This window comes from Excalfactoria chinensis, chromosome 20, assembly GCF_039878825.1.
Source record: "Excalfactoria chinensis isolate bCotChi1 chromosome 20, bCotChi1.hap2, whole genome shotgun sequence".
NCBI lineage: Eukaryota > Metazoa > Chordata > Aves > Galliformes > Phasianidae > Excalfactoria > Excalfactoria chinensis.
In genome coordinates, this window is record NC_092844.1 from 1651578 (window position 1) to 1678111 (window position 26534).

At 43.9% G+C, this 26534-nt stretch overlaps 3 protein-coding genes across 6 annotated transcripts in view; 1 reads left to right on the top strand and 2 right to left on the bottom strand.

Moving 5' to 3' along the window:
• Positions 1 to 26534, bottom strand: part of DHRS3 (dehydrogenase/reductase 3) — a 148278-nt gene that overhangs the window by 78304 nt on the left and 43440 nt on the right. The window lies entirely within an intron of this gene.
• CFAP107 (cilia and flagella associated protein 107) lies at positions 92 to 3016 on the top strand. The gene is made up of 4 exons (XM_072354636.1): positions 92 to 381; positions 1444 to 1557; positions 1885 to 2062; positions 2733 to 3016. The coding sequence occupies exons 1-4, from the start codon at positions 124 to 126 to the stop codon at positions 3014 to 3016; spliced, it is 834 nt and encodes a 277-aa protein (XP_072210737.1). The 5' UTR covers positions 92 to 123.
• LRRC38 (leucine rich repeat containing 38) overlaps positions 22018 to 26534 on the bottom strand; it is a 49195-nt gene continuing 44678 nt past the window's right edge. Inside the window, exon 5 of the mRNA XM_072354635.1 lies at positions 22018 to 24225. Coding sequence (XP_072210736.1) covers positions 23972 to 24225 — 254 coding nt within the window. The 3' untranslated portion in view covers positions 22018 to 23971. The remainder of the gene's footprint in view (positions 24226 to 26534) is intronic.

The following is a 26534-nucleotide window of genomic DNA, read 5'->3' on the forward strand; positions in this document are numbered from 1 at the left end:
CACGAGGAAAAAAAGATGATAGCGAACCTGGGTGGGTGAGGAGCCACTGTTTTGCTCTGCACTATGATGCAGCTTAGAATGTGGTTACTAGAATGACGGTCACCCTGGGGACAGCAAACAAAAATGGCTCCAAGGCAAAGCAGTATCTCGCTCAGCCCGCTTCCCAGCATGACGGAAGAAGAAATGGATCTCTTCTCTGCCCTACTTATGGCACCCAGCTACGCTACTGGAGCAGCAGTCACCCGTAAGGCAGGGCAGATAGCACTGGCGAGACAAAGCTGTACGTTTGCACCAAAACCATATGGAGATGATTGGTGGAAAGTTCAACCAAAGTATTCACCTAAAGTTCTCATTGGAAACTGGCTGGAAGAGAGAAAAAGGGTAAGGTTGGGAAGGAAGTGTGAGGGCAGGACAGAGGGGGGCAGAACCTACGCTCTGCAGGTAGTGCACTGCTGCAGTGTAAGCACTTCAGAACGGCAACGAAGGAAAGAAGGATAATGATCTTACTTGTAGATTCATTCATTTTATGAGCTGCCATTCTTCTCTCTATGCCGGGACAGAAGCAAAGCCCGTGTGTGCAGAATATGAGATAACATTTGCCATGTACCAGATATAACAGTTGCCGATTAAAAGCACTATAGCATTTTTGATGGTCTCTTCAGAATGCTGTACAATTTACTACACACAGCATACACAACCTCATAACGTGCAAATACACAACTTCAATATGATAGCAGTTTCATTAACACTTCAATAAGCTGATACTACTTGTATCTTTGGATCCGTACTAGTCTGGATGTCAGCATTATTGCTAGCAGAGCTACCCTACAGATTACACATCCTACTTAAAACTTGAGCAAATTCTATCACTAAGCATTAAATTCTTGTTAAAACACTCCAGTTTGGTTCAATATTGGAGCTGTTAGGGCAAATCCTCCCGACTCCAAGAAAATTACTTCTTTTTTTTTTGGCCTGGCAGTTATGAAATTCGATGTGATCACAGCACATTATGCAGAAAAAAAGAAATCCAGGATGTATTTCATGAGGTTAGGAACGAGGCTGAGATAAACTGAAATGTCATGAGAATTCTTTATGGTAAGGCTGATGGCTTTGTTAGCCAAGGAGAGCAGCTGGGGGACAGCCTTCCTGAGAAGATATTTCTGTGTTTCTTTAACTGACCTGGAGCAAAATGCTTTTCAGGTGTCAGCTCACACAGCAGGTGATGGTATTTAACACCAAACCAGGAACAGTTTTTCAATGGCTATTACAGTATCTTGCATTAACACCAAGGAATCAGAGTACAGTTTTACAATAGCTGTAGCATAGATTTCCTTTCAAATAAGTGCTTTGAAATGCACAGGTGATAAAAAGTAGCAGCAGAACAGAGGTTCTGTAATCATCAGCTTGCCTTTGCTATCTCCTGAGTGCTGTGCATCTCTCTAGTTCATAAAACCCTGTGGGGAACTTGGCCGCAGCATCTACAGCACAGACTACATTCGCTTCCCAGATCACAAACCAGAGCGAGCACTAAGAGCAACCATGATGAAGAAGTACGAGGTAAGTGGAAGAATTTCCTATTTCCTATGTGGAGTTCTGTCTGCTAATATCCCAAACAGCAATGAACTATAATCATCCAAAGTCACATTTCATACCCTTAAACAAAGTGCAAAAGAACGCACTGCAGCTCTGGGTTAGCGGGCAATGTTGGTGGTTGGCGGATGGTTGGATTAGATGACCTTAGAGGTCTTTTTTAGCCTTAATGAGTCCATGATCCTGTGGCTGGTTTGCAGGATCCAGAGCAACCTGGTAATACTAAGCACGCTAAGCCACATGAATACTGTGCACTGTTACAAATGGAGCAGTTCAACGTGCATCTCATTTCAGGGCCTGCCAGCACATCTCTTCTTCACACATCACGATGAACCGAGGAGCAGAAATTTTGTATCAGAGTATGAGGATAACTACAACAGACACGGTTATGCTCCCTTTCTGCCTCCCCTCCGCACCTGGGACAGACACAAGATTGCATGGGTTCCTCAGAAATCAGACTTCCCCATTCTTGGTAGTTTTTCGTATTATTAGTTAAAAAAGATGGAATATGATGCAGTGGTCAACACGTCAACTTAGAGCCCTTCCTGTTTTGAAAGTCATGCTAAGAGGGGGTTTTGCAGTGCACCTCCGCTTTGAAGCAAGGCTATGGGAGCTGAGCTTGGTCAGCTTGGAAGTGAGAAGGCTCTGGGGAGAGCTGACTGCAGCCTTCCAGTGCTTCAGGGGTTTCTAAGCAGGAAGGGGAGTGACTTTTTATGTGGCGTAATGGTGGTAGGACAAGGAGGAATGGCTTTAAACTAGAAGAGGGGGGAATTGGCAGCGGGGGGCTGGATGGTCTTTAAGGTCCCTTCCAACCTGAGCCATTTTATGTTTCTGTGATTGCTATGTTTCTGAATTCAAGTTATATAAATCTCTGCTAACTTCTTTAATACCCATCACAGACACAGTGGAGAATCAGGATTCCTTATATTTGTACCATGACTGTTCTCCTAGCAATACCTTACAGTGACCCCCCCCCCCAGCAGATGGACACACACCAGCCCTGGGAACAACCAGATTGCCACTTTGTCCTTAATCTGTTGTCAAAGCAGCAGAAACACTCCTGCTGCCAACCGTGCATTAAAAACACCAGGATCAAAGCTTTCATTCTACCATTTATAACACATCATTGTTTCTTGTCTCAGAACCACCCACCAACTACGGACTTCTTGAGCACCTGAAGAGTAGATGGTACGGGAAAGAAGCTGGAGTGATGAGCAGCACCTACACCGTCTCCTATGAAAAGCCACCAATGCCAGTCTTTGCTCCACGCCATTTCAGACGTGCACCTAAACCTCAGGGCCTCTCCTCCAGGAGGGGACACCTTCCCCGTGTTAGCAGAATCCTGGACTATGAAGGGGGTCAGAGATATCTGCAAGCCCTCGGCCAGCTAGTGAGAGACAGAAAGGCAAGAGCTGCCTCTATGTAAACAGCTTAGTGTGATCTTAAGAACTGCTTAATACAGCTTGTTGCTGATAGACGTAAGAGTGATCTGTTCCGTGCGGAAGGAATGGGAATTAGGTTATCTGGTTGGAGGGCTGGCTGCTAGTTAGAACACGTTGCTGGATTACATTCTAAGCTGCAGATGGCTGGGAATATTCCTTCAACGGGAGATACTAATGCTCTATAATCAAAATCTGTGTGTGTCAGCATCTAGTCAGTGGGTAGCTGTATCAGAAAATACAAAGCGAGGCAGAACCTAATAGCATATAAATCCCTTAGCTGTATTTTCTTTAGCTATTTCATTTTCACGCTGCTTGCTACACATTTCTTTAAAGAAAGAGGAGAAAAGAAGCTTGTATTATTCCATTATGTGTCTGAAACGTCCAAGAGCAAATTAAGTATATGGAACGGCTGAATACCTAAGGACAAGGTGAAGCAAGGTTTGCATCAACGCAGTCAGCAAGCAGTCCTCAGCTGCCCTTGGCTTTGCATACTGAATGGCACTTAATGGTAGATAAGCTGCAAAGTAAACTACATTAGCTGGCCTTACATTACCGAGCACTGAACCCAGAAGATACAGCAGTTGTTGGCTTTTGCATTGCTATATGGGGCACTTTGTGTTAACAGAAGTCCCAGTTCTTATTGCACTAATGTGGGAGTTTTGCATTTAGATCATGTTCAATCTGCAGGAGATCAAGATTCAGCTTGCTGCTGGTCTGAGGTTCAACAGTAAACCTGCAGCAACTTAAAGGCTTTGATGAAACTTATCTGTAGTTAATTCCATGCACGTTTATTGTTTCCTTCACCTATTTTGCTGAAGATGAGCAATATAATAATCACTATTAGGCACAAGATAAAGCATATTTGTTACTCACGATCCGGACAAACCTCTGGCCATGAGTTCTACCTCTGCACAGAGGTGCATTTTTAGTCACTGTGCTGGAGCTTTGCTTTTTCAAGGTTGAACTGATTTGGAACTGAAGGACGCTGATGATTCAGGCACAAATACATGGAACAACAGTGGCGCCTATTGGCAAAGTGATTCTCCACCAACCTTTGGGAGATGTCTGCCAGCTGTATGCAGACCTCGGCTGTCTGCATCAGAATGCAGCACCTTACTGAGGTCGTTTAGGGGAGCAAGAACCCTGGTATTTACATACAGCAATGTGAAGGGTGGGATCTCTTTGGCTTCTGAGCCTTAGGAAACTGAAAGCAAATAGGTGAAAAGGAGTCAGTGAACCACAGCCAGATCTTAGCACTGTGTTAAGGAAAACATATTCCCCTGAAATAATATCTTGAAAGAAGGGGTTCCTTCCAAAGGGATGGAAATTGGAAGATAGAGTAATTCTACTATCTGTAAGGAAGTCCATTTGGATTCCTTTTATTGTCAGTATGGCCACAAAAAGTGCTTTTTTCTGTTTGTTACCCATGTACTAAAATCTGAGTGAAAATACAAACCAGGTATCTATCTTAATAAAAGCAAAAAGCCCATAGAGCATTTGGAATGCAACCATACAGAGATGTACTTCATTTCACACAGTCCTACCAGTTTGTTTAAAGATACTCTCATCAATCCTTCATCAGGATTAAGTATTCATAGTAAATCAAACATTTATGATTATTATCCACTGTGCTTCGAAAGCCAAAGGTGATCTATGGGAAGCAATGAGCTGCTCGAGGTGCAGGGCATTACTGAGATGCACAAGCGCTGCCCATGAAATGTGTATAAAGCACTCACTGCAAACCTGTAAGCTGACTGGGCAGGGCTCCCCAGGCACAGCTCTCATCCCTCCAACCACCAAGCCCTTCACAAGTGAAAAACTGCAACACCCAGAGGAACAAAGCAAATGGCTAAATGGATGAAATGCATTTGGAAGGAGAGCCTCTTAACTACAAGAACGTGCAGCTCTACAAGACGTGTCAGTTATTATTAATAATACCTGGTGGACCAATGTTGGCTTTGAACTGTTGAAGCTGTTTTCACTTCAGAGATACTAAATACACAGCAAAGATAACTAGCTTTTTTAGTGACTCAAGCCTCCAAGCCTGCTGAACTTAAGCTAGAAGAAGAGAGATTTAGATTGGATATAAGAAGGGTTTTACAATGAGGGCAGTGAGGCACTGCATGGACTGCCCAGAGAGGTGGTGCAGACACCCAAGGGCAGGGAATGGGGCTCTGAGCACTGATGGAGCTGTGGGTGTCCCTGCTCAGTGCAGGGCTTGGATCCAATGGCCTCGAGGGTCCCTCCCAGCTCCAACCACTCTATGGTTCTATGATTCATCTTCATAGCAAATGATGCTCAAACTCAGCTGTTGTAATGCACAATTCATTATTGTATGACAAGTGCTTTGGGAGTCCTGGAATCACTGCAAAACGCAAAGGATTACCCAATGATCAAGACAATAGAAAGTTACCCAAGCAGGCATTACTGTGAAACACCACTGTGCCAAACGTTTTCCTCAGATGCAGATTATTTTGCAGATGTGTCACATTCATCCAGGCTTTTCTTGAAAAAAAACCTCTTTTTAGTGTCAGGGCTTTCTTAGTTACGATCACTTGTGGCTGGAAAGCACGAGCGCAGCGGCCTCTTCAGTTCTGTACACAACAACTGGATGGTACAACTCTCTGTTCTAAAAACATTCTAGACAGCCCTGACTGCATGAAATCAGCCTCGTCTGCGAACTTTTGGAACATTACAGAGACAAGGTGGTAGCTGGAATTGACGCATGTCTCTCAAGCGAACAGATTTCTTGCCTGGAAGGGGAGTGATGTCAGGCTGGATGAGCTGAGGAGACAAGAAGCTCGATTCTTTGGACTGAGGATCTCAGCCAGTGTTGGGACTCAAACAAGGAGCAGTGATGCTGGTTGGCAAGTTGTGCAGGAGCTGGGACTGTGGATGCCAGCTGTGAAGGGAGAGTGGTTACAGAGCAGAGAAACGGGCTGTTGACAAGAAGTTTGCTGGGCAGGAGGCCTCTTTCAGAATGTTATAAATATTCACTGGAAGGTGCTTATTATAAACCAGTTTGCAGGTAAAACAGCTTCAGTGGGCTCAATTTAAGCCCTGTCTAATGAGGATACAATGCCTGCCAAGTGCTGTCCTCCAGAGCTGCAAATGCCATGGCACTGATTAAACAAGTAAAGCTCCTGGGAGTGGGGTTCAGAGCCGCCCAGCTCTGTAAGGATGGAATAAAGCTTTCTTTGATGGCAGCCACACATTTCTGCCAAAGCTTGCCCATATATTTGAACAAGTATTTTTTGCATCGGTGACAAAAACACTGAATTGTCATCAGTGTTTTTTGCCATCATCAATTTCTTATTTTAGAACCATGGTTTCATGCTGTTTGCTGAGCTGACATGGACTGATCAGCTCTTAGAAGACACCACATTCAGCCCGTGCCATTGAGATGCTTTATTCCTGTGGGTCTAAGCAGATGTCAGCCATAGTACATTAATGATGATAATCCTCCTGCCATACAGGAGAGCACCAACTGAGGGAAAATCCATTTCCTAGCCTTTGACAAGGATTTGGTCCTTCTTTTCTAAACAGAATGGCTTCACTCATAGAAATTCTGCTCTGCTACCGAGCTGATGAAGGGTACATAAACTCCCCAGAATGTGACACAACCTTTGTTGAAGCCTCTTTCGTAATCCAAACTCCAGGTTCCCATTTCAAAGGAGCCTCCTGTCTTCAAGAGCAGCTACTTCAGTATGCCATGAACCTGGGCTGTGCTGTGTGCTGCCTGCAGTGAAGAGCTCTTGGTCACCGCTTGGTTCTTCTTTTTTGGTGTTTTCTTATGAGTTCAAAAGGCTGTTTGTGTGAGAGCTTCTCATGAAGGCAATTATCTCATCGGTGTGAGGTACTGAAGAACTGCAGTAACCACAGAATAACTGCTGGGCTCGTTAGTGAAGAGAATTCTGCCCCCCATTCACTTTGGGTACCGAAGGACCCGACTTCTATTCAACAACAGCCCATAAGGAAATGGTTATGTAAATAATATACTCATTGTTTCGGGGCAATAACGTTTGCTAAGGAGGAAAAAATTCTCTAGGCACAGTCGTTTTTTAAGGGAAGCACTTTATCATTACATGCTTTTCTTCTTTGAGTTGCAACAGCCCCTAAGGACACTGGCTTCCTTGTGTCAGACTCAGACAATGCAGAGACAGCCCCTGGCCCTGGGAGCTCCCTGATGGCTCTGGCTCATTGCACTGGTAGGACTGGTTGCATAAACACACACTTACCTGATTCAGTGCTGTAAATATATAATTGAGGCTGCTGCCTCATGGCATATTTTATGTCTAATTTAAGGAACTGTATATTTGGACAAGGGAGTCCGGATGCCTGTCAGGTAAATGTTACGAGCTGTAAATTTTCACAGCAGATTTAACACTAAATTTAGCTCTATATTTAAAGAGCACGCTGACCTGATGGCAGCCCTTGTCCTTGACAGTGGTTGGCCTGAAAGATAGCTAAGGATCCCTGGGGGAATGCTGCTGGAGTCTCCCTTATGCTTCACACAGCTCCCTCCTGCAGTAGGAGCCTCAGCATCCTCCAGATCAGAACCTCAGCAGTGTGGGGGCTCAGCCTTGTCCTCCCCACTTCTCCTTAAGGTAGAGGACACTCATGCCAGGCAGAAAAGTGCGTATGGAGAATAGGTTTAGAGGCCGTGCATTGCCTAAGCTTCCTCTGCACTACAGCCTAGCAGCAAATACAGAGAAAATCTCAATTACTACTTCTAGAAAACAAAAATAAAGCAACTTTGAATTCCTACGTTGATACAGAAGCTCAGGCTTTCCATGTGCTGGTTGCTGATGCCACCGAGAGTCAGCTTTCTAATTCACACTCTGCTCCTGTTACTTATAAATACTGAGAGCAAACCGATCCAACCTCTGAAGTGCTCTAGATCGAAATACAGCAATCCCACTGATGACAATAAACTCAGTGAGATCTCAACCAGCTTAGGACAAACCAAGTAGACTCTTGGACTCTTGGACACTGAACATGAGGGCTGCAGACATGCAGGGAGGCAGTAGGTGGCAGAAGTTGCTCTGCTTTTGTACTACCCAAAGCCAGCACTGTGGCCTTGGGTTCATCTAACACTGCCATGAGAGGAGCTGTGATGCACGAAGCTCAGGCCATCTGTGGATACCAGGGCACACTGCATGGTTTGTGGAAGTCTGAGTGCCAACCAAAGGGCTGCTGGCACTCCCAGATTCCCTTTCCAGTCTCAGGGAAACGGGTTCTCTCTCTCTGAGCAAGTAAATTTCCACGTGTTCCCAGAAATGGTGACACTTTTCTATTGGGACGATGCAGTTTTTCCAATTGTTTTGCAATCCGTGGAGATAAAGGATGCTGTTGTTACCCTTCATTTCTATACAGTAGACACAAAGTCAAAGCAGAGCAGAAGGTGAGCTGGGCTCAGGACTGTAAGAACAACACAGAAAGCAGAGCCTGCACAGGGAGCTGTGAGATGGTACACGGCAGGTAGACATGGCAACAAGATGTCTCTTGTTCATAGAATCATAGGATCAGGTTTGAGTTGGAAGGGACCTTTAAATGCCATCTGGTCCAACCCCCAGCACTGAACAGGACGCCCTTTCATAAACAGAGCAACAGGAAGACAGAAAAGCTGACGCAAACCAGCCTAAGATGACCTGTTGTGTTACAGCAGGAGCGATCTGCACCGTCACACCAATTCACATGACATACACAGCAGCCACTTTTACCTTTCACACAGCAGGACCCAATACCTGAAGGCAGTGTTACCCCCAGAAGTGCAGCTCCCATGGCTTACGGAGGAATGTGGCCCTTTCTCAGTGACTCTGTTACAAGGTGACCCGCTGCAGGAGAGCTGGGAAGCAGTGTGGGCACTTCCATCCTCATTCCCATCTTTTCACCACTTGACTAAGCATTCTGTCCGACAAAACATGAACGTCTTCCAAACCGTTCTGCCTAATGGCTCAGACAGCATTGTCAGCCCTTGTTTATATGATCAGCGTTAGGCAGTGCTGGAGCTCTGTACCTGTTTCTGATTAACGAGCCTTTCCTCCAGCAGGTCATTTCACAGGGACAGCCTTATTTTCTGTTTGTGGGGGATATTTGCAAGGCCACCTCAGTCAGCAGCACAGAAATCTCACAATTGGCGACTGCTACAGGCAAAAATATGTTCCAATTAATACTAAATGAGAAACGTGCTACTTTTCTCTTCCTTCCCTTTTTTTCAGAGCTGTTAATGAGGAAAATCAAAATAGCATCTTCCAGTGAACTGGTGACAGCTCTAAGGTGTTAAAGGTTTAAATCTTAACACAGACAAAGCACCCTCAAGCCCCCAAATACCAACCCTGTGAATGGGAATATGTCAAACATGCCTCTGAGGTTTGAGATGGCCTTTTAAATATCTGAGCCCCAAATAATGGGCTGGCTTGTTGCAATTTCAAGTTGTTCTCCATGTTTTAAAGTGAATGTTGCTCTGGCTCATGGCGCTCTGAGCATATATTTACTGTGAAACAAGCACTGATTGTTGTGGGTCCATAAACTCTGCTGGAAATGGCATCATAACATGCTTATCACAGCAGGGACCCAGGCTATATTGCCAGGGGGAAATCAGGAATTCTACAACATGAGATGCATCACATGCAATGTGGTCCAAAGTAAATTGAAAAGAGTGGAAAGACTCCCAATGATCTGTGCATATGGTCGGGCTGTTAATAATCCATTCTTAGAAGTGCGAGCATTGGGATTACACATAGTTCTATTTCTAGGCTGGTCTGACTTACAAGAAATCCCCTCTCTCTGGTACCCCCTTGCACTTCAGTGTTCTGGGGGAGATTCCTCCCCCCATCCATCCCTACCCTATCCCCTCATTTCTTTATAGATGAGACCACCCCCTATCTGATTAACCACTCAGCCTCAAAGCTGAGAATTCTCATTATCAGATGACGGTGGCAGACAGCTGATAGCACCATTACATGCTTTTAATTTGGTTGCAGAGGAAGAGTCAGATGAAAGCTGAATACCCCCTGCATCCTCCTCTTCTAATGTTGGGACTTCCCATTATGATCGTGATCATGAGATATTTTAGCGGGAGACCCCGACTGCAGTCCATCTGTGTTTAATTACCCCCATAAACACGTAGGAGCATTGATGAGTGGATCTACAATAAGGCACCCAATAACCACATCCATTCACTTGCACCAAAGCCATTGCCATCACAAATCTGACTTCAGAAACAATTGCCTTCAGGCCTTACAGCAAAGTGCAAGCTGTGTTTGAAGAGGTTATTTAAACACTTGGTCTCTCCATGTCTCAGCATGCCACCCAAGAAACAAATTCCAAGAACACGTGCTTTAATAAAATAACCTTTACAAAAAGACAGCTGTTGATGCTGCACATCCAACCTCAGACATTTGGTCTCTCAGCCTGAACCTGTGACAGGCTGTGGCCACCTACGTTTGGAAGCCATATTCCATCATCAGCTAAATATACTTGTATTGCAAAGGGGCAGAATACAAAAACAACCCTGCAAGCCTCTGCTGGATAAACTAAGGGATCAATTCCCTAATTAGGCCAGGAAAAGTAATCAAAGGAGACAGGAATAGCCACATTCCACCTTGCAGACAGACAAGACTACACTAGCTATGTATTCCTTATTAAACATCATGTGAACGCTTTTCTCAACCAAGATAAGAAGAGATAAATAGGAAAGAGAATCATTCTTTTTTGTATACTGATATATATTAACATGTTTTGTTTTAGCTTTTACATCTGCTAAGAAGTAGAAATTACCTACATTGTGGGGCTTCTGAAGGGGAAATACACTCCTTAGCTGCTGTAAGAAGTCACACAGATTTCCTTTGGACATTCTGGCTGAGTATTAGAAGTATTTCTTCTCAAGGAGCAGGCTGAGGCATTGGCAATGGCTGCCCAGGGAGGTGGTGGAGTCACCATTCCTGGTGGTGGTTAAGGAAAGGGCAGACATTCTACTGAGGGACATGGTTCAATGAGCAATTGATGAGCAATTGACCACCACTATTGGTGGTAGGTGGATGGTTGGGCTGGATGGTCTTTGAGTTCTTTTCCAACCTTAATGATCCCACAATTCTATGAACTCCAGAGATTTCTTTACAAACTTTAGGAACTTTTGTATCCATACTCATAGAGATGAGATCTATTTCAGTCACCGTCTAAGCAGTTCCTCAATTAGAGCCAGTGCAGGAGGAAGTGATGGAGAGACAGACTTGGATCTGCCACATCCCATTGTACCTATCAGGACCAGTGTTTCCCTCAGCAAAGGCAGACGCAGCCAATGCAGTCACTGCTCCACTGAATGAAACACAGAGAAACTGTTTAAACAACTCCTAACTATAGAGCAAAATTTATTACAAGGTTGCTTCAAACAGAACTTTCCCTCAATATCACAGAGGTTCAAGTCAGGGACAGGATTTATTTGGCATCCTACTCAGATTCATGTGCATGCTGAGCTCTTTGCTGCATCACTGGCTAGAATATAGCACCAGAAAGTGCTGCGGGGCACTGCAAAGATGTAGCAGAGATCACTATTTCACTATTGGGGGGCAGACTGTGCTTGAAGTGAAACTCAACAAGAATGCTGAGGCTTCCCAGTACTTGTGCTGCTTTGAAACAGGCAAGATACAGACTCTAATTGAGGCAAGCGATCAGAGTGCTGCTTATGAATACAGTATTCACAACTTGGTGGTACTGTGATCAGTAAAAGCAGGAAACCCAATTGGATTTATTTGGGCTGTCACAACTAAAAAACATTAAAAACAGAAGAAAATAATAATTGTGTTTATTAGGTAATGGAATAAAGGCCTTTGTCACCATGCAGTGACCACTGATGTGGTCATCACCAGTGATGTATGATAAAAGCCTTGCTGTAAAGATGGGCCATTAATGCCTGCTCTTCTTCATTCATCTGACTGCATTATTCCACACCTGATTTTAAATGAAAGGTGTCTGGGGCAGTGACAACCATAACACACTCCCTGTTGTAACACAGCCCTGGATCCTGCAATAAGTTGGCAGGTGCGTTTGTTTGATGACTTTTAATTTGGGAAATATACTCCTTTTACTGATCAGTAATGTGCTGCCTCAACCCACACATTGCCTATTTCTCCTCCCACTCTAACTTTTGCCATATTCCTTTATTTGAACCTTGTTCGCTTTGTAATCTAGACACTGTATGGATGTAGGAGACTCTGATTTACATGGGCTGGAAGTGGATGATCTATGAGGCCCCTTCCAAGCCAAAACATCCTATGAGCTTTGATTGAAACAGGGAGGCAGTTCTGAGGATATATAACAATAATCTGAAGCAAGCAATGTCAGAGGGGAAGGACAGCTGGAGGCTGATGAGTCCTATTGAAGCAGCCTAAGAATTTTTGCTGATATTTTTCCCTTTCATTTTAGAGAAGCTGGATATACTCAGATATTCTATGAACTGGGAATCTCCCAAGCTTTTTTATTTAAAGAGCTCTTGATATTCTTTTCCAGTAAGTCAGCATTACTGCAGTAAACACAGAGCCTTTCGTAACCTTGCTGCCTGTGATCCCTTCTGAAAGTCACTCTGCAATCAAATGTACTGGGATTTCATAATAGTAATTTGCCACACTGTCAGAAATAGGCTTACCGTGCTGCTGTCATTGGTATCATGTGAACATCACTCAGTGAGCTGTGCCCTTCAAATGAAAGCCAGTGCTCTGAGCCAGTCAGAGAGAAAGGAAGGGGGGTTAAGTAAGGGAGCATTAACCCTTACAAATCAGGGACAGCCCCATGCCAAGGGAACTACTGTATATGGTACAGATACACCTGTTTAAATGGCAGTTAATATTTACTGGTGAGGAGGTTGTGTTTCTTTCCAGTCCAGCTGAAATCTCTCCAAAAACCGTTCCTGCTGTTTCTCATTCTGTAGAGTGGGACACCTGCTAATTTCTAGCATCAGCTGAAAGACATCACTCCCAAAGCCCACTGGCTGTTAGCTGACACTGACCAGCTGTTCAGCCAAAAACATATACATACACTGAGAAAAAAATCATAGAATGGCTGGGTTGGATCTTAAAGCCTGGAACTGGGTGCAGTTCCAGCCCCTGCTGTGGGCTGGGTGCTCCCACCAGCTGAGGCTGCTCAGGACCCATCCATGGCCTTGAATGCCTCCAGAGATTGAGCACCCGTAGCTCTCTGAGCAACCTGTTCCAGTGCCCCAGAAAGTGTGAGCCTGCTCCATTCGATAAATTCTAGCAACAAGAAGAACCTACAGGCTTAATACTGCAGGATTGCTTGTGCTTCCTTATAGCCAAGCTCCTCAAGGTATCTCAACCTGCACACTCAGAGTCAGCAGTTGCTTTATAAGTTGTTTGCTAAAGGAGTTTGTTTGCTTAAGAATTCATTGCAGAAATTGTCTGAGACGCAGCTGTAAGGTTTGGGAGGGACTTTCCTGTGAGTGAATCAGCAATATAACATAATCAAAGTAATGGATTTCTAATGTCACAGAGTGGTCACTCGGTCTGGACTTCTTGTTTAATTTAGCCCACCCCAGCTGGCTTGTTGTTCTGCATCTGGAAAGTCTCATTTTCTAAGTGACTCTTGAAAAACAATAATAACAATAGAGGTTCTGTAAGCTAATGATTGCATCTACTGTCATGGCTTTAAGGACGTTAGGGGATGTGTTCTTTATGACCTTGGTATCTATCTACAGACTCAAGACATTGCCACAAAGTCATCCATGGAAGCTTCAGGCTGTGCTGCTGTCCATTCTCTTGCAAAGAATGCAGGTGTTGTTTGAGGTTCTCACTCAATTATATACGCGGTCATTTCTCACCATGGAACTGCACTTCAGGCATTGCACCTCTGCTAATGGGGAACTGAACAGTGATTACAGTCATTTGGGGTGGGTGTTGTGCCTGCAAAGCACACGGCATCAAATTTGCTTGAGACTATTAGGTAAGACCAGAACACTGCAGCATATAACAGGCAATTTGGTTAAACACTTTGTTGGTTTCTATTCCTGCTTGCTGTTAGATGTAAGCAATTATATTTTACCATAAATAAACTCCTGAATGACTCAGTGGCATTATTAGTAAAATCAAGGGTTTTTATAATTGTTTTTGAAACTTTTAGAGGGCAAAGAGGTAGAAGAATAACATCCAGGATGATAACCTGGTCATATTCCATGAACAATCAGCCTGAAATGTAATGCCGGGTCCTTCAAGAGAAATTATTCAGAACGAGCTCCCCATGAAGGTGTCTCATTACCTCCCATCTCTGCCCCAGGAGGGCTGTTCTGTTCATAGCAGCCTACCGTGCTCTTACAGAAATGCCTTCAGCTGGGTTGTCCGTTTCCTTCTGATCCTGGGGTTAAATTAACTCAAAAGACCGCCTGCCAGGACAGAGGTCTGAGGTTGAGTCAACACGTCGTTAGAAATGCATTAACAAGTTGCTCCACATGTATAATTAACAGAGATGTAGGAACTCTAAGGTGTCAGAAAGTCAGCACTCCAGCCCAGCACATCTCTCCTCACTCTTCCCAATACTTCCTTTCCTCTTTGATGTCATTTCTAGAACAATGATATCGTTCACCATATGTTGTTCTCAGAAAGACTGATCTTCTACAGGCAATAGTACAGAACTAAAACCATCTTGCCTCTCGGTGCAGCATTAACACAGCGAGCTCAAAGTCTTCACAGAGCTTGATTAAAAATTAAGCCTCAGAACAGCTGCACCAGGCAGGTAAGTGGTATCGTAGCCATTTTACAGATGGTTAAACACAGAATAGAAAGGTTAACTGCCTTGTCCATGGCTGCTCACTAAGTTAGCTGCACTGCTGGGAGTGAGAACCCAGACCTGAGCGAGTATTGGATTTCTTGATCTGCTAGCTGATGTACAAATGAGAAGTGGTGTTTTCAGTTTCATTACAAATAATTTTCTTTTAATGGCTCCTTTAACCAAGAGAAATACAAATACAAATTGAGCTCCTGTCAGCCAATAAAAGCTTCATTTACTCCCATAAGAAATCCCACTGGAATCTTTTGCTAAACTTTATATCAAAATTTGGGTCAAAGTCAAAAGGAAAACAAGCATTTTGAAAACTCAAGTTGTTCCCTGAGATGAGTCAGAGAGCTGGAAATAAACTGTTTTGCTATTGAGTTGTGGCAGGCAAACTGAGGGGTGTTTGGAACTGGTTCGAGTAGAAGCGTGAGCCTACATGTCAGTAGGGACAAGGCCTTTTTTCCCCAGTGCTTTAGTATTGATGAATATATCTGACAAGGTCAATATTCAATCCCACAGTGAAAAAAGAAGTTCCTTCTTTGTGAAGCAAAGCACCACAACCAGCAGCCTCAGATGGCAGAACTTCTGCCTGCAGAGCTACTTCTCCTACAAGAACAGGTTACAAAATGCCCTGCTTTGCCTCCGTGATAAACACAGCCACACACTGAACAGCACGTTCTTGCCTCAATATTACATGGAGGGAACCACACAGCTATGCACAGAGATTTGGCCCTGAGCTCCCACTACTTCTAGACCTGGGATTTTAATCTGCATGTTGCAGATGAAGCGAACTCAGCTGCACGGTGCACGCTGTGCTGACAGCTCAGGGGAAGTTTTCCACCTCCTCGCTCCCTGATAAACCAGCTGTGGGCCACCTCTGCTCAGTTCATCCTGTGCTTTTAGTGAAGGGGCAGAAGGGAAAGAGAAAAAGCAAAGTACTCTGCAAGTGGGATTTGACGGAGTGATTAATTCCACCATCCAGCTGGTGGACACAGCAGCTGTTACTATTACAGTCCTGATAGCATTTCATTTATTTTAAAGCCCTGTCTTAAAGCTTTAATATCACATTCGTTTGAAATCACTTCATTTGAAGGTGCCAGCAGGGGGGGATCAACTTGTAATGAACATGGGAAAAAAAGACCAGCCTCCCATGTCACTTTCTGAGACAAAGCTTCTTACACTTTTCCATTTAAGATTGTACATCCTTAATTCTGCAGCAGTGGAACAGAATACTGAGTAAAATCCAGTAGGGTCGAGAAAGGTTCATTAGTGATAACAGTAAGTAGGTGGAAAGCAGTTATACAACCTCAGAATTATTTCCATTAAGGAAGTGCCCTCACCGACACCTTCCCTTCCTGAGCCATCCTGGACATGGCACTATGGGCAGCCACCATGCAAGTTTAAGAAGTCTCTGGAATATGGGGGGGATATCTGAGAAATGGGAGGAGAGGAATTGATCGGGGGCTGCCTGTTGTGGGAACAGCGTGACTTGCTAATGGAGGTCTCAATTCCTGCATCTAAGAAAAGAAAAGACGACCTTCAGGATGGGAAGTCAACAGCTAGTTGAATGGGAAGCACATGAATACACAGACCACGACTGCTTAGAAGAATCTAAAGCCATTTTGCTCTATAAAAACCTACCCAGTAGCCACTGAACTTGTTGGGGAGAGTCTTCTCTTCAGTAGTGGTGTGATTTAATCAAATTCAAAGACTGAACGTGGTCAGGTCATTGGTAACACTGTGCAAATGACAGGTGATGCTGTCAGAGCGTGCAGCCTTACACACATACAGCCCTGGGGATTGTGTGAACTCAGTGATGCTGCGGGGAGGAAAACAAGGATGCATACATGAAAATAATAACCCCGTATCTTAAATGCTTTTCCAAGTATCTCTGTTCAATAAAAGATCCTCTCAAAACAAAACCAGACCAAGCAATCAGTCTAAAATTCCTATCATTTGCTTTAAAACTCAGAAAAGCAATGAATGAAACCAGCATGGCTAAGATACTCCTCCACTAGATTAGTGCAAAGTAATTATCTCTGATTTTTGCCTTAATCAGATCATCAATCCTATACAGAGGAAAATCTTTCCTTCCGTACATTCCCGTACCAAACACATCCCTCAAGAGATTAATGTCATCTCTCAGGGATTCAGCTGAGAAGCAGCTCTGCTAAGCTCTGGTGCAGTGTTCTGTAGGAGGTTCTACAGGTGAGTGCTCACATGCTGGGCTGATGGAAGCAGCACTCCAGCCCCCTTTCTTTTTGATGCCCACACTCCCACCTCTGACAAGTCCTTATTCACCACGGTGCAAAGGTTACCATCATATCCAGCTGCTATGCTCTGTGCAAGTTGTGATTCCCACTGGGTATTTGCACCTGCATGCTTGCAATCATGCTTTGCTCTGGTGGGAGGAGCTGACTCACTGCTCTGTAGACTAAAAGGAGACACCTTGAAGCAGAAAATGGCTTTGAAGAGCCAGCTTGCTGCACAGAGCAGATGGCTGGGCTAGGCTGAGGTTAAAGACATTCATTATAAATCCATCATCAAACTAGGACATAGACGTACAGTGGTTATCAGATGAAGAGAATGTGCTTCTAATGGCAACTTCTGTGCTGCTGTCAGTCACACAAGGCTGCAGCCAAGTTGTGGTAAGCTGGGTCAGATCCCCCTCTCACAGACCTGAGAGCAATACCTCCAAGGCCAGAAGGAATCTGGAAAGCTACGTGACTTGTGTCTGCACAGAATGCCTGCAGTCTCCAAACAATGCCAGCTGTAAGCCTAGAATTAGCAATCACCCCCCAGTGCAAAAATCACAAACTTCAGTTACCAATACACATACAGAGCACCACTGCCAAGGGCCCTGCCAACAGAACCCTACCAGTCCTAGCAGATAGGAACCAGATCCTGAATAATGCAGCAGTGAAAGGAGAATTGAGGCCAACACGCAACTCAAATTATTACTGTTAAAGCACAGCTCAGGTTAAGCAGAAAGCAATGATTTCCTTTGCTGTGCTCACACCAACACGTTCAGTGGTGAATAAGCTGCGCCCCATATGCCACTATGGAAGGGATGTGAGGAAATCAGCCTGCCTGAAATACTTCCTTCTGAAAACAACACAAACTTCTCAGCCTAATGGCTTTTGTTCCCCCAAGGAATAACATAAATTAGACTGTGTTAAATCTGTAGTGATTTTCTTGTCATATGGTATAATGTTCATGAGGTTATGGCTCGAACATCTGAAACCCAGCATTGCAGGGCTTCTTAAATTGATTGTTAAAAAAAGCCATTCCAGACTAAATAACCTAAAAAGGTTCCTTTCTGTTTGAAGCTGAGGGCAGCTCACCTTACTTCAGACCCGCTTCAAAATCACAGCACTGCTGGAAATAGAATTTGCAGTTAGACTTTGAGAATTTCCAACCTCCAGTTATTCAGAGGTTAAGTAACAATATGGAATAATTGCATACATTGCTCCTCTGTCACTTTCTACACAAAGCCTACTCTGAAGCTAGTTAATACAGCAACAGTTAGGACTTGCTATGGGAAGAAAGCAGTGAAACCATTCATAGAGCAACATACTCTTGTTCTACCACGTGAAGCTGACCAAGATGACCATAAGGGATTTATTCTGGTCATTTCCTTCCATGACCCAAATTCACATTTGCAGCCAGATCTTGAAAGGATAAAGAGTAATACTTTAACCCACTGCAGATTGCAAACCTAATCTGCTCCTAAGGGTAGACAGTCACTCAGTCTGAGAAAAACTGGTGAGCAAAAATAGACCAGAACTGTTTGTCAAATATGCTCATTTTATTTAATCCCTGTTATGAACCATGAAGACTAAATATTATTTCTATTTCTGTAAAGTCTTTCAACTTGCCCTCATTAAAGAGGGCTTAAACAACAACTCCATGCTATGTCTTGGAACGTCAGATAGCCAGACTGTATCACATTCAGATTTCAAGCAAAGGTCACAAAGCTGGCTTTACTGCTCAACTCAATCCTATTTTTGCTCTCTGTTGTAGTTAAGGGGAGTCTGTAAGGTGCTGTACAGTGCCTCTATCCCATGCTTTCCTTGGTGGAGGTAAAAGAAAGGGAGAGTCAAAGTCCAACCACTTGTATTCCACAGATACCAGCTTGGAATAATGACCTCAGGTTGGTGAAACAACTGAAGCACATCTCGCCATCACCTTTATATATATGGGTGTTCCTGACTTTCAGACTTCTGTACAACCTATTGACACACTGGAATCAAAATCAGAATCAAAATAAAGCTTTCCAATAGGCAACTGGTAAGCAACAAGCTTTAAAACTCTACCAGCCACTCTTTGAGTTACTCTTTAAGAGGCTGTGCCATTTCATACCTTTAGAACCTACTTACTGCTTGGAGAAAAAGCAGCTCTGACATCACAACAGCGCTGCTGTGAAGCAAACTTAGCTCTGCTGAACAACTCCAGCCCAAGCTGTCTTCTTCACCCCTTATTTGCTGCTCACCTCCCTCTAAACTTTTCACTTCCCACAAAACCAACAGTAAAAGCCTGTTCTGAAGTGTTTACTCGTATGTTTTTTGACAACCCCCAAAAAAGCACATAATGCCTGCTAACCTAATGGTACACAAGGCTTCATGGAGCTCCTGTGAGCCAGAAGAGCTGATGGGAACTGGAGAGACACCTCCTAACTCAGGCACTGTTCTGCAACACAACATACTGTCACTCTTTCTGTCAGTCTAAGATCCAGTAGGTTTCTCTAGCTTGTTATTTAGTTGTAGATGGACGATTGGTCAGCATGAACAAAACAGTGTTTTTTCTAGTTGGTGATTTGCATTGCTGTACCATGCAGAGATAGTACCAAGCTGGATTCATCTTGTTTAAGATGCAGACAAGATTTGAAGATACACATAAAGATTCACCGCAGTGAATCACCATGACTTACCTCCACAGCAAAGCAAATGAGTTGCAGCTAGAAGTCAGTACAAACAGATTACAGCACAAATGACATGATTCTATGGTATCTTCGAGAGGAATTACTCTATTCAGAAACTATCCCCAACCCTTTATTTTGGCCTTAAGTTAGCAGTGTGCCAGCTAGCCACTTGGAAACTGAGTTCATTTACTCACGTAGCGTGTAGGCTGCACATGCTGAATCAGTAAAAAGTCCTGCACAGAGTTGCTCCCATGGGTTTGAAAGTCAGCACTAGGAATGAAGCACTGTCTCAGGCTCAGCATCTCCATCAGGCTTCAGCTGTTCCAGTGAGGCTGTCTACAGGGATGATAGTTACAGCAAGCTCTAGTATTGTTAGAAACACGCTCTCTCCCTGCTGCACAAGTGTGTGCAACTCTATCCATACTTACAGGTGGCTGCACACAGCCATTCCCACAGCAGAAAGACAAGACCATTTTAGGTGGTCCCTAAGTAAGCTGGGCTAAATTTTAGCTCTCAGAGCACAGTGGCTCACCCTGTACTACACATTTAAGGGAGACAAGCAGTATGCTCCTCTTTAAGAGCTTCCAGAACCATCCCTTCAAGGTGCTTTCCCAATGCATTTTTATGCCGCACCAAAACCAGACCCATTAATGCTCACATCTGAGTAAGAGTCACAGCAGGAATGAAGCTGTCTCAAAAAGATACAGGCTGACTGAGGATGAAATGCTGGCTTTGGACAGTCGCTTCAGGTGATCTTTATTTTAGCTTTCTGAGGATCAGACATTTTCTTAACATGCACACTTTCTAAAAAGTCACTCTGTATCTCAATTACATTATGCAGATTTGCTTTCTTGCACATTTTTGGATCCTCACGCATACCAAACTCCAGCATTTCATCAAGGAGACGTATCTGCAGGCAATGTGACAGCTGCTTCCTGGCTCTCCAAGCCTGCAACATTTTATTTGGGTCATGCTTAGTATCTTTCCTCCCCTTTGAAGTAGGTTAAATGTCTGCTCCTTTCTGACAGAGGGGGATACCATCCCAAAGATTAAGCCATTTCTGAAGAAAATTGTCAAGGAGGACAAACTTGCAACTGCATGTTTACAACAATGCATGGGCCGTGTTTCTTGAGCTAGCAGTGTATTGCACAGGGAGCTAAATTACACTTGGCAGCTTCACCAATGGGAGTCACTGCAGTCTGAGTGCAAGCTCACTGCATGCCATCCATAGGAGGATCCCTTCACAGGGAGACTTGCATGTCCACAAAGCTGGAGATGGGGTAACCTCCATGTCACTGCCTTTGTGGAGGAGAATCTGCAGTAATAATGCAGCCCTGGGGACACTTCCTCATCAGGTCTATTTGCAGGGAATCATTATGGTGACGACCAGTTCTGGCAGTGAACCAATAGGGGCATGTTTTGTGCTGAAGGTTACGGACCTACTATGTACTACTACGTAACTGTTGATGCCTACAATGGATAAATATTCCTAACTGGATGAATTCAATACTAATGAATTAGACATTAATCAGTAGCATAACATATTAATTAAAGTTTCTTATCTGGAAAAAACAAACAAACATACTTTGTGAAATCGCTTTGATGTGATGGAGTGTCCCGAATGGCAGCTTCATAAAGAAAGCTTTACTAAGCCTTGCTCTTCTGCTTGCATTGGGTTATGTGGGTGTCAGCTTGGTCTGTTCCTCGCTGTTCTGAGGGGTGCTAAGCTCCAAATGAAATCAGGGCTTTCAGAGCTCTATGCTGGGTTGAACAAAAGGCTACAAACTAAGAACAAATCTAGATCTTCGTTTTGAGGCATCGCAGTGGGATGAACCTGCAAGTAAGAGCAGAACCCAGTCAAAAGAGTTGAGTTTGAGATGCGACCTCTGCAAAATCAGCCAACCTTACAGGATAATGAAGCAAAACCACATATTTGTGACCAAAGGAAAGGTACAAATTTGCTGAAACCTTCACTGGTGAGTCACTGGAAAGCACGGTAGGACAGATCACTTTGTTTAGTGGATGCAAGCTTTGAGTCCATCATAAAACTTGCAGCCAAAAAGGTGTGACCCAGTTTCTTGTTCCACCACTGAACAATTTGCAGAGCTCTAAATATAAAACTGTTGATAACATATCCATATTTGTTGCACAGGGAGCGTGCTGCATCAGCTGTACCAGGCAACAAGTCGTGTATTTCCAACCACACTGCACCATCTCTCCCTTCAATAAGAGAATCAGACGCTGTTTTTATCATACCCACATACAAATAAACATGAAAGCCCGTGTTGAAATTATAAATATATTTGTGTTGTTTTTAAACATGGCACTACACAGTGAAAATCATGTCATTGCATTTGTCTTGAGAGAATAACAGAAGACAGTATTGATACAGAACATCCTCTCGCTGCCCCACTTCATTCTGTTTCAATGTGATTTTAGAAGTAATAATGTTAACGATGGCAGCATTAAGTCACATTGAATAAGCTGTAGAGCTAACAGTAAGTAAACTCTCTTTGTGTTCCCATTGCAAACACCATAAGCCAATGAACTAACTCCTGTGATGCCAGCAAAGCCATACTGATACAGGATCCCATTAGATCTATTCCATAGCTTCTGCTTGAGCTTGATCTACATAGCTCCAATAGAGTGCCCCCTTGTTGCATATCTCAAAGCACTTTAAAATGATGAACGGTTACTACGATCTTCATTTCATAGGTGGGAAAATGGAGGCACAGACAGAAAGAGGGATTTGCTGAAAGTCTTCTAGGATCAGGAACCACAGCCAGGTGCCCCAAGCCTTAACCTTGCACCATTGGACCACGCTGCTCCTCAACACACAGTGCAATGTGCTCCTGTCTGCCGGGGCAATCAGCACAACTGATACAAGAGATGTGGAACCAAGTGTCCATAAAAGACCGCTTACATTAACTGAGCTAGGCAATGTTATAACTGGAGTGGGTTTCTTTAAGAACTACTATAGTGTTTGCAGTAGTTTATTAGATGCTACGTTAATCAGCTCTTTTATAATAGCACACGGTCCTTAGATTGTTTATTCCTACGCTATTTCTTACCTTTAAGCCCTCCCAGCTATTCTAGATAATATCTGAAATACACAGAGCTTTAAAAAAATATTTATATTACAAATATTTTAAAAATATACTTATCCTAAAAAGCTGCCCGGCACTATTCCAAAAATCCCTTGTAATAAATGTCACTTTTTAATTCATTTTAACAAAAATAACTACTGTTATATAGTAGAGCTCAAGTTCTGACAAATCTATAGCACGGTCAGAAATAACCTGGGCCAGATTCCACTCTTGTTTATGCAGTTAGGATCGTGGTGTTCAATTCATCTGGTTTACTCCAGCATAACCAGAAGCAGAATATAGCCCTTAGTGTTTTAAATAACTAAACAGGCTGAACACTGCAACAATTACTTGTGCCTAGCATTACACAGAAGGGAATTCTTTTATTCCATTGCAGCTGAAAATGCAGAGGAACGTTGCAGTTCGTATCTTTGCCACAGCCAAGGAGGTGTCAGGCAGCTGCAGTGGATGACTCAGAGACTCAGATCCACAACCACATTTTGCCCGTAGAAAAGGAAATTTTGGCTGAATGTCTGCAACTGCTGTCAGTCATTAAAAGAAGGATGAGTATTTAGAGAGAAGACTCGTGGAGAGAAAACGGCAACCTTCCTATGCTTTCCACTGTGTTTTGTTACTCAGAAAGTTGTGTGAGCTTGCTAGAATCTCCCATTAATTCACTGTAGGAAAGACACTCTTGAATTGCATCCAGATTCCCAGCTGAGCTGCCTCCCCCCATCCAGCCCTTTTCCAAATGCACATTTAAAACAAGCTACTAAGTGCTTACAGGACCTTCTATAGGATCAGAAGGACGGTGTGGAAGCTGACAGTCTTTTAAAACAGTGCAACGTTTTTATTTCTTTCTCCTTTCTCCCTTTTCCTTCTGGCCTTCAGACTTAAATGCAACGTTTGACTAACGATGACAGAAATTAATCTGCACTCATTGCATCGGGTTATATATGCAAGTAAAACTAACGATCTCAGCTGCAAACTGTTAATTCCAACCTGTGACCTTCATGAAATTAGTGTGGAACCTTAGACATTGGTTTAATCTAATCACGTCTAAAACCTGTAGTCTGGTTTTCTTCCTAGACTTTGGCTGCTGATCTACCATTAGTTTATAAACCAAGGAAATTTAAGTATACAGACTAAGTTCAGTCCTCACTGTCGTCTTCATCATCATCGTCATCTTTACTGGGAGCACATCTTTGGAAGCAGTGTACTAGAGTTGCTAGGAAGAAGCTTGATAGAATTGCAGCAATGGAGACTGCGACTCCAGAGAAGATGATGATAAAAAGGTCCGTCAATGACAAACTAAATTTGCATTCACTAAAGCTGACCTCAGATAATTCATTCAGAAAGATTCTTCTATTTTCTACAGGCAGGGAACACTGGATTTCATGGAGACCTGCAAAGAAGAGGAGAGGGAAACAAATCAGAGGAATATTGATGAAACCATCTGTTGCTCTGGACAGAGAACAAACGCCTGAGGAAAATGTTTGAAGGGTTATTTCCAGGCTTAGGAATTTGTATGAAATTCAGGAAAAATAAAAGAACAAAATTTGACGCTCTCCAAAAGCCATTCCACAGCCCTCTGGAGAATCCTCCCATTACACTGGTCCATTATTACTCTTCCAGGTGATGTTCCAGGTGATGGTTTTAAATTGAGACAGGGGAGGTTTAGGTTGGATAGTAGGAGGAAGTTTTTCACACAGAGAGTGGTGACGCTCTGGAACAGGTTGCCCAAGGAGGCTGTGGATGCCCCATCCCTGCAGGCATTCAAGGCCAGGCTGGATGTGGCTCTGGGCAGCCTGTGCTGCTGGTTGGTGACCCTGCACATAGCAGGGGGTTGGAATGAGATGATCATTGTGGTCCTTTTCAACCCAGGCCATTCTATGATTCTATGATTCTACGACATGACCTGGAGCTGTGATTCTGAGAATTCAAAGCGTTACTGCTGAACTCAGGATGCACCTACACCAGGAGGCCCAGGAACATTTCCCTACTAATGCTTCTGAGCTCACATTGTGACTCCAAAAAGGGATAACAGGGATATTGAATTTCCTTCTGCACTTTGATGCCTTCTACCCCTTATTTTTTTACCCACGTACACAGCTACAGCTGCCTTTTTCTTCTGGTCAAAATGACAACTTAGGTTTAATGGGTGCTCGTTTGACTCTGACCTCTTTCAACCTTTCCTCTCCAACTCTTCAGCAGATAGGCCGACTAACAGATATTATGCCTCGCTGCACTGCTGAAGGACGCCTAGAGCCACGATCTTCATAGTGAAAGCAAAAATGTCCAGATCTAAAAAATGGTGAGGAACATAATACGGTCATAGCTTACTGCATATCCCCAGTTACCTCGTTTACAAGAGGGGAAATAGGGAGAGTATAGAAATAGGGCTAGAATGGACAAACACTGAAGGAATCAAGTCTGTATTGCCGCTAGCAAGACAACTTTTGTATCTGCTGCTGAGGATATGAATGTAAAGGGGAAATGTGAGAAATGTGCTTTAGTGATGTGAGAAGTGCTGCTGGTTTACTGGACTCACGTTGCTCTTTGTCTGCTAAGGATCACAAAACAGGACCCAGCTTTTGACTGCACTGCTGTGTGTGCAGCACATGGCAGGCTTCCATTGCACAGCAAAGCACCAACACTGTGCCACTCTGCAGAAGGGATGTGTGCCCCTGCTTTATGATTTTCATTTGCCTTGTGGTTGCCTTGCTACAGCACATTAGGTTTTATTACAAACCCCGGGCTTCTAGCACTAGTGGTGCAAACCTGACTGCTTACCTGGATGCAGCCCAGCTCTTATGCTGATGTGACAGGGAACTTTAGCCAAGCCAGTGCAATTCATTTATCACTCTGGCTTATATGGCCCTGTAATGATGATGAGCTTACTAAATTTTGACTCTTAAAAGCCATTTTCTATCTGCCTTATCTGCCTATCTCCCTGCAGTTCTGCTGCTGGCTTCCCTTTTCATGCTCTTCTCTCCCACAACGTAACAAAAGCTGCCAGCAGAACAGGACAGCAGTCATCCTCCCCAAGGCTGCACAGCTTCCTCTAGGCAGGCTGCCACCTGAACACAAGCAACCTTCTTCCTCTGAGCCCGGAGCACGGCAGATGGTGCAGCAATGTGCTCTGCAGCCCTCTGAACCCCCCCCGGCCTGGAAGGTGGAAGATCCTCCTGCTTTCAGACATCCTCCAAGACTTTTGGAAATGGGGAACCTGCAGCATTCGGATTGATCTTGTGTCTTGTAGACAGGCTGCCATACTGGAGCCCCGGAGCGTGACTGTGTCTGCACAGATGGAAGAAGAAGAACACACTCCTGCACTGCACAGCTCGTGATAGAGCTCCCTGTACAAAGCTTTCTTCTGTGAGAAGTTGGGGTTGGCAGCACCGCGTCCTTATTGTCCTCAGAATAGAAACTCAAAGGGGAAATAGGAGAGAAAACCAAAGAGGTTGAGGATGGTTACCTTTCCGTGTTTCAGTCCATGGGAAATAAAGGAGAAGTGAAAAGCACTGGGCTCGGGCAACAAGCAAAAAAGTTCCCTTTAAATCAGAGCAATAAAAGCACTTACTGCTATTGCACAGAAACAGCAAGAAAATGACTATAAGCTACTGAACATTTGCCTGAAGAGGAAGTTCCTGGCTAATAGGGAAAGGTCGTTGTCTGTTCTGACAGAAAAGCCAGGTCCAAGTGAATGTACCG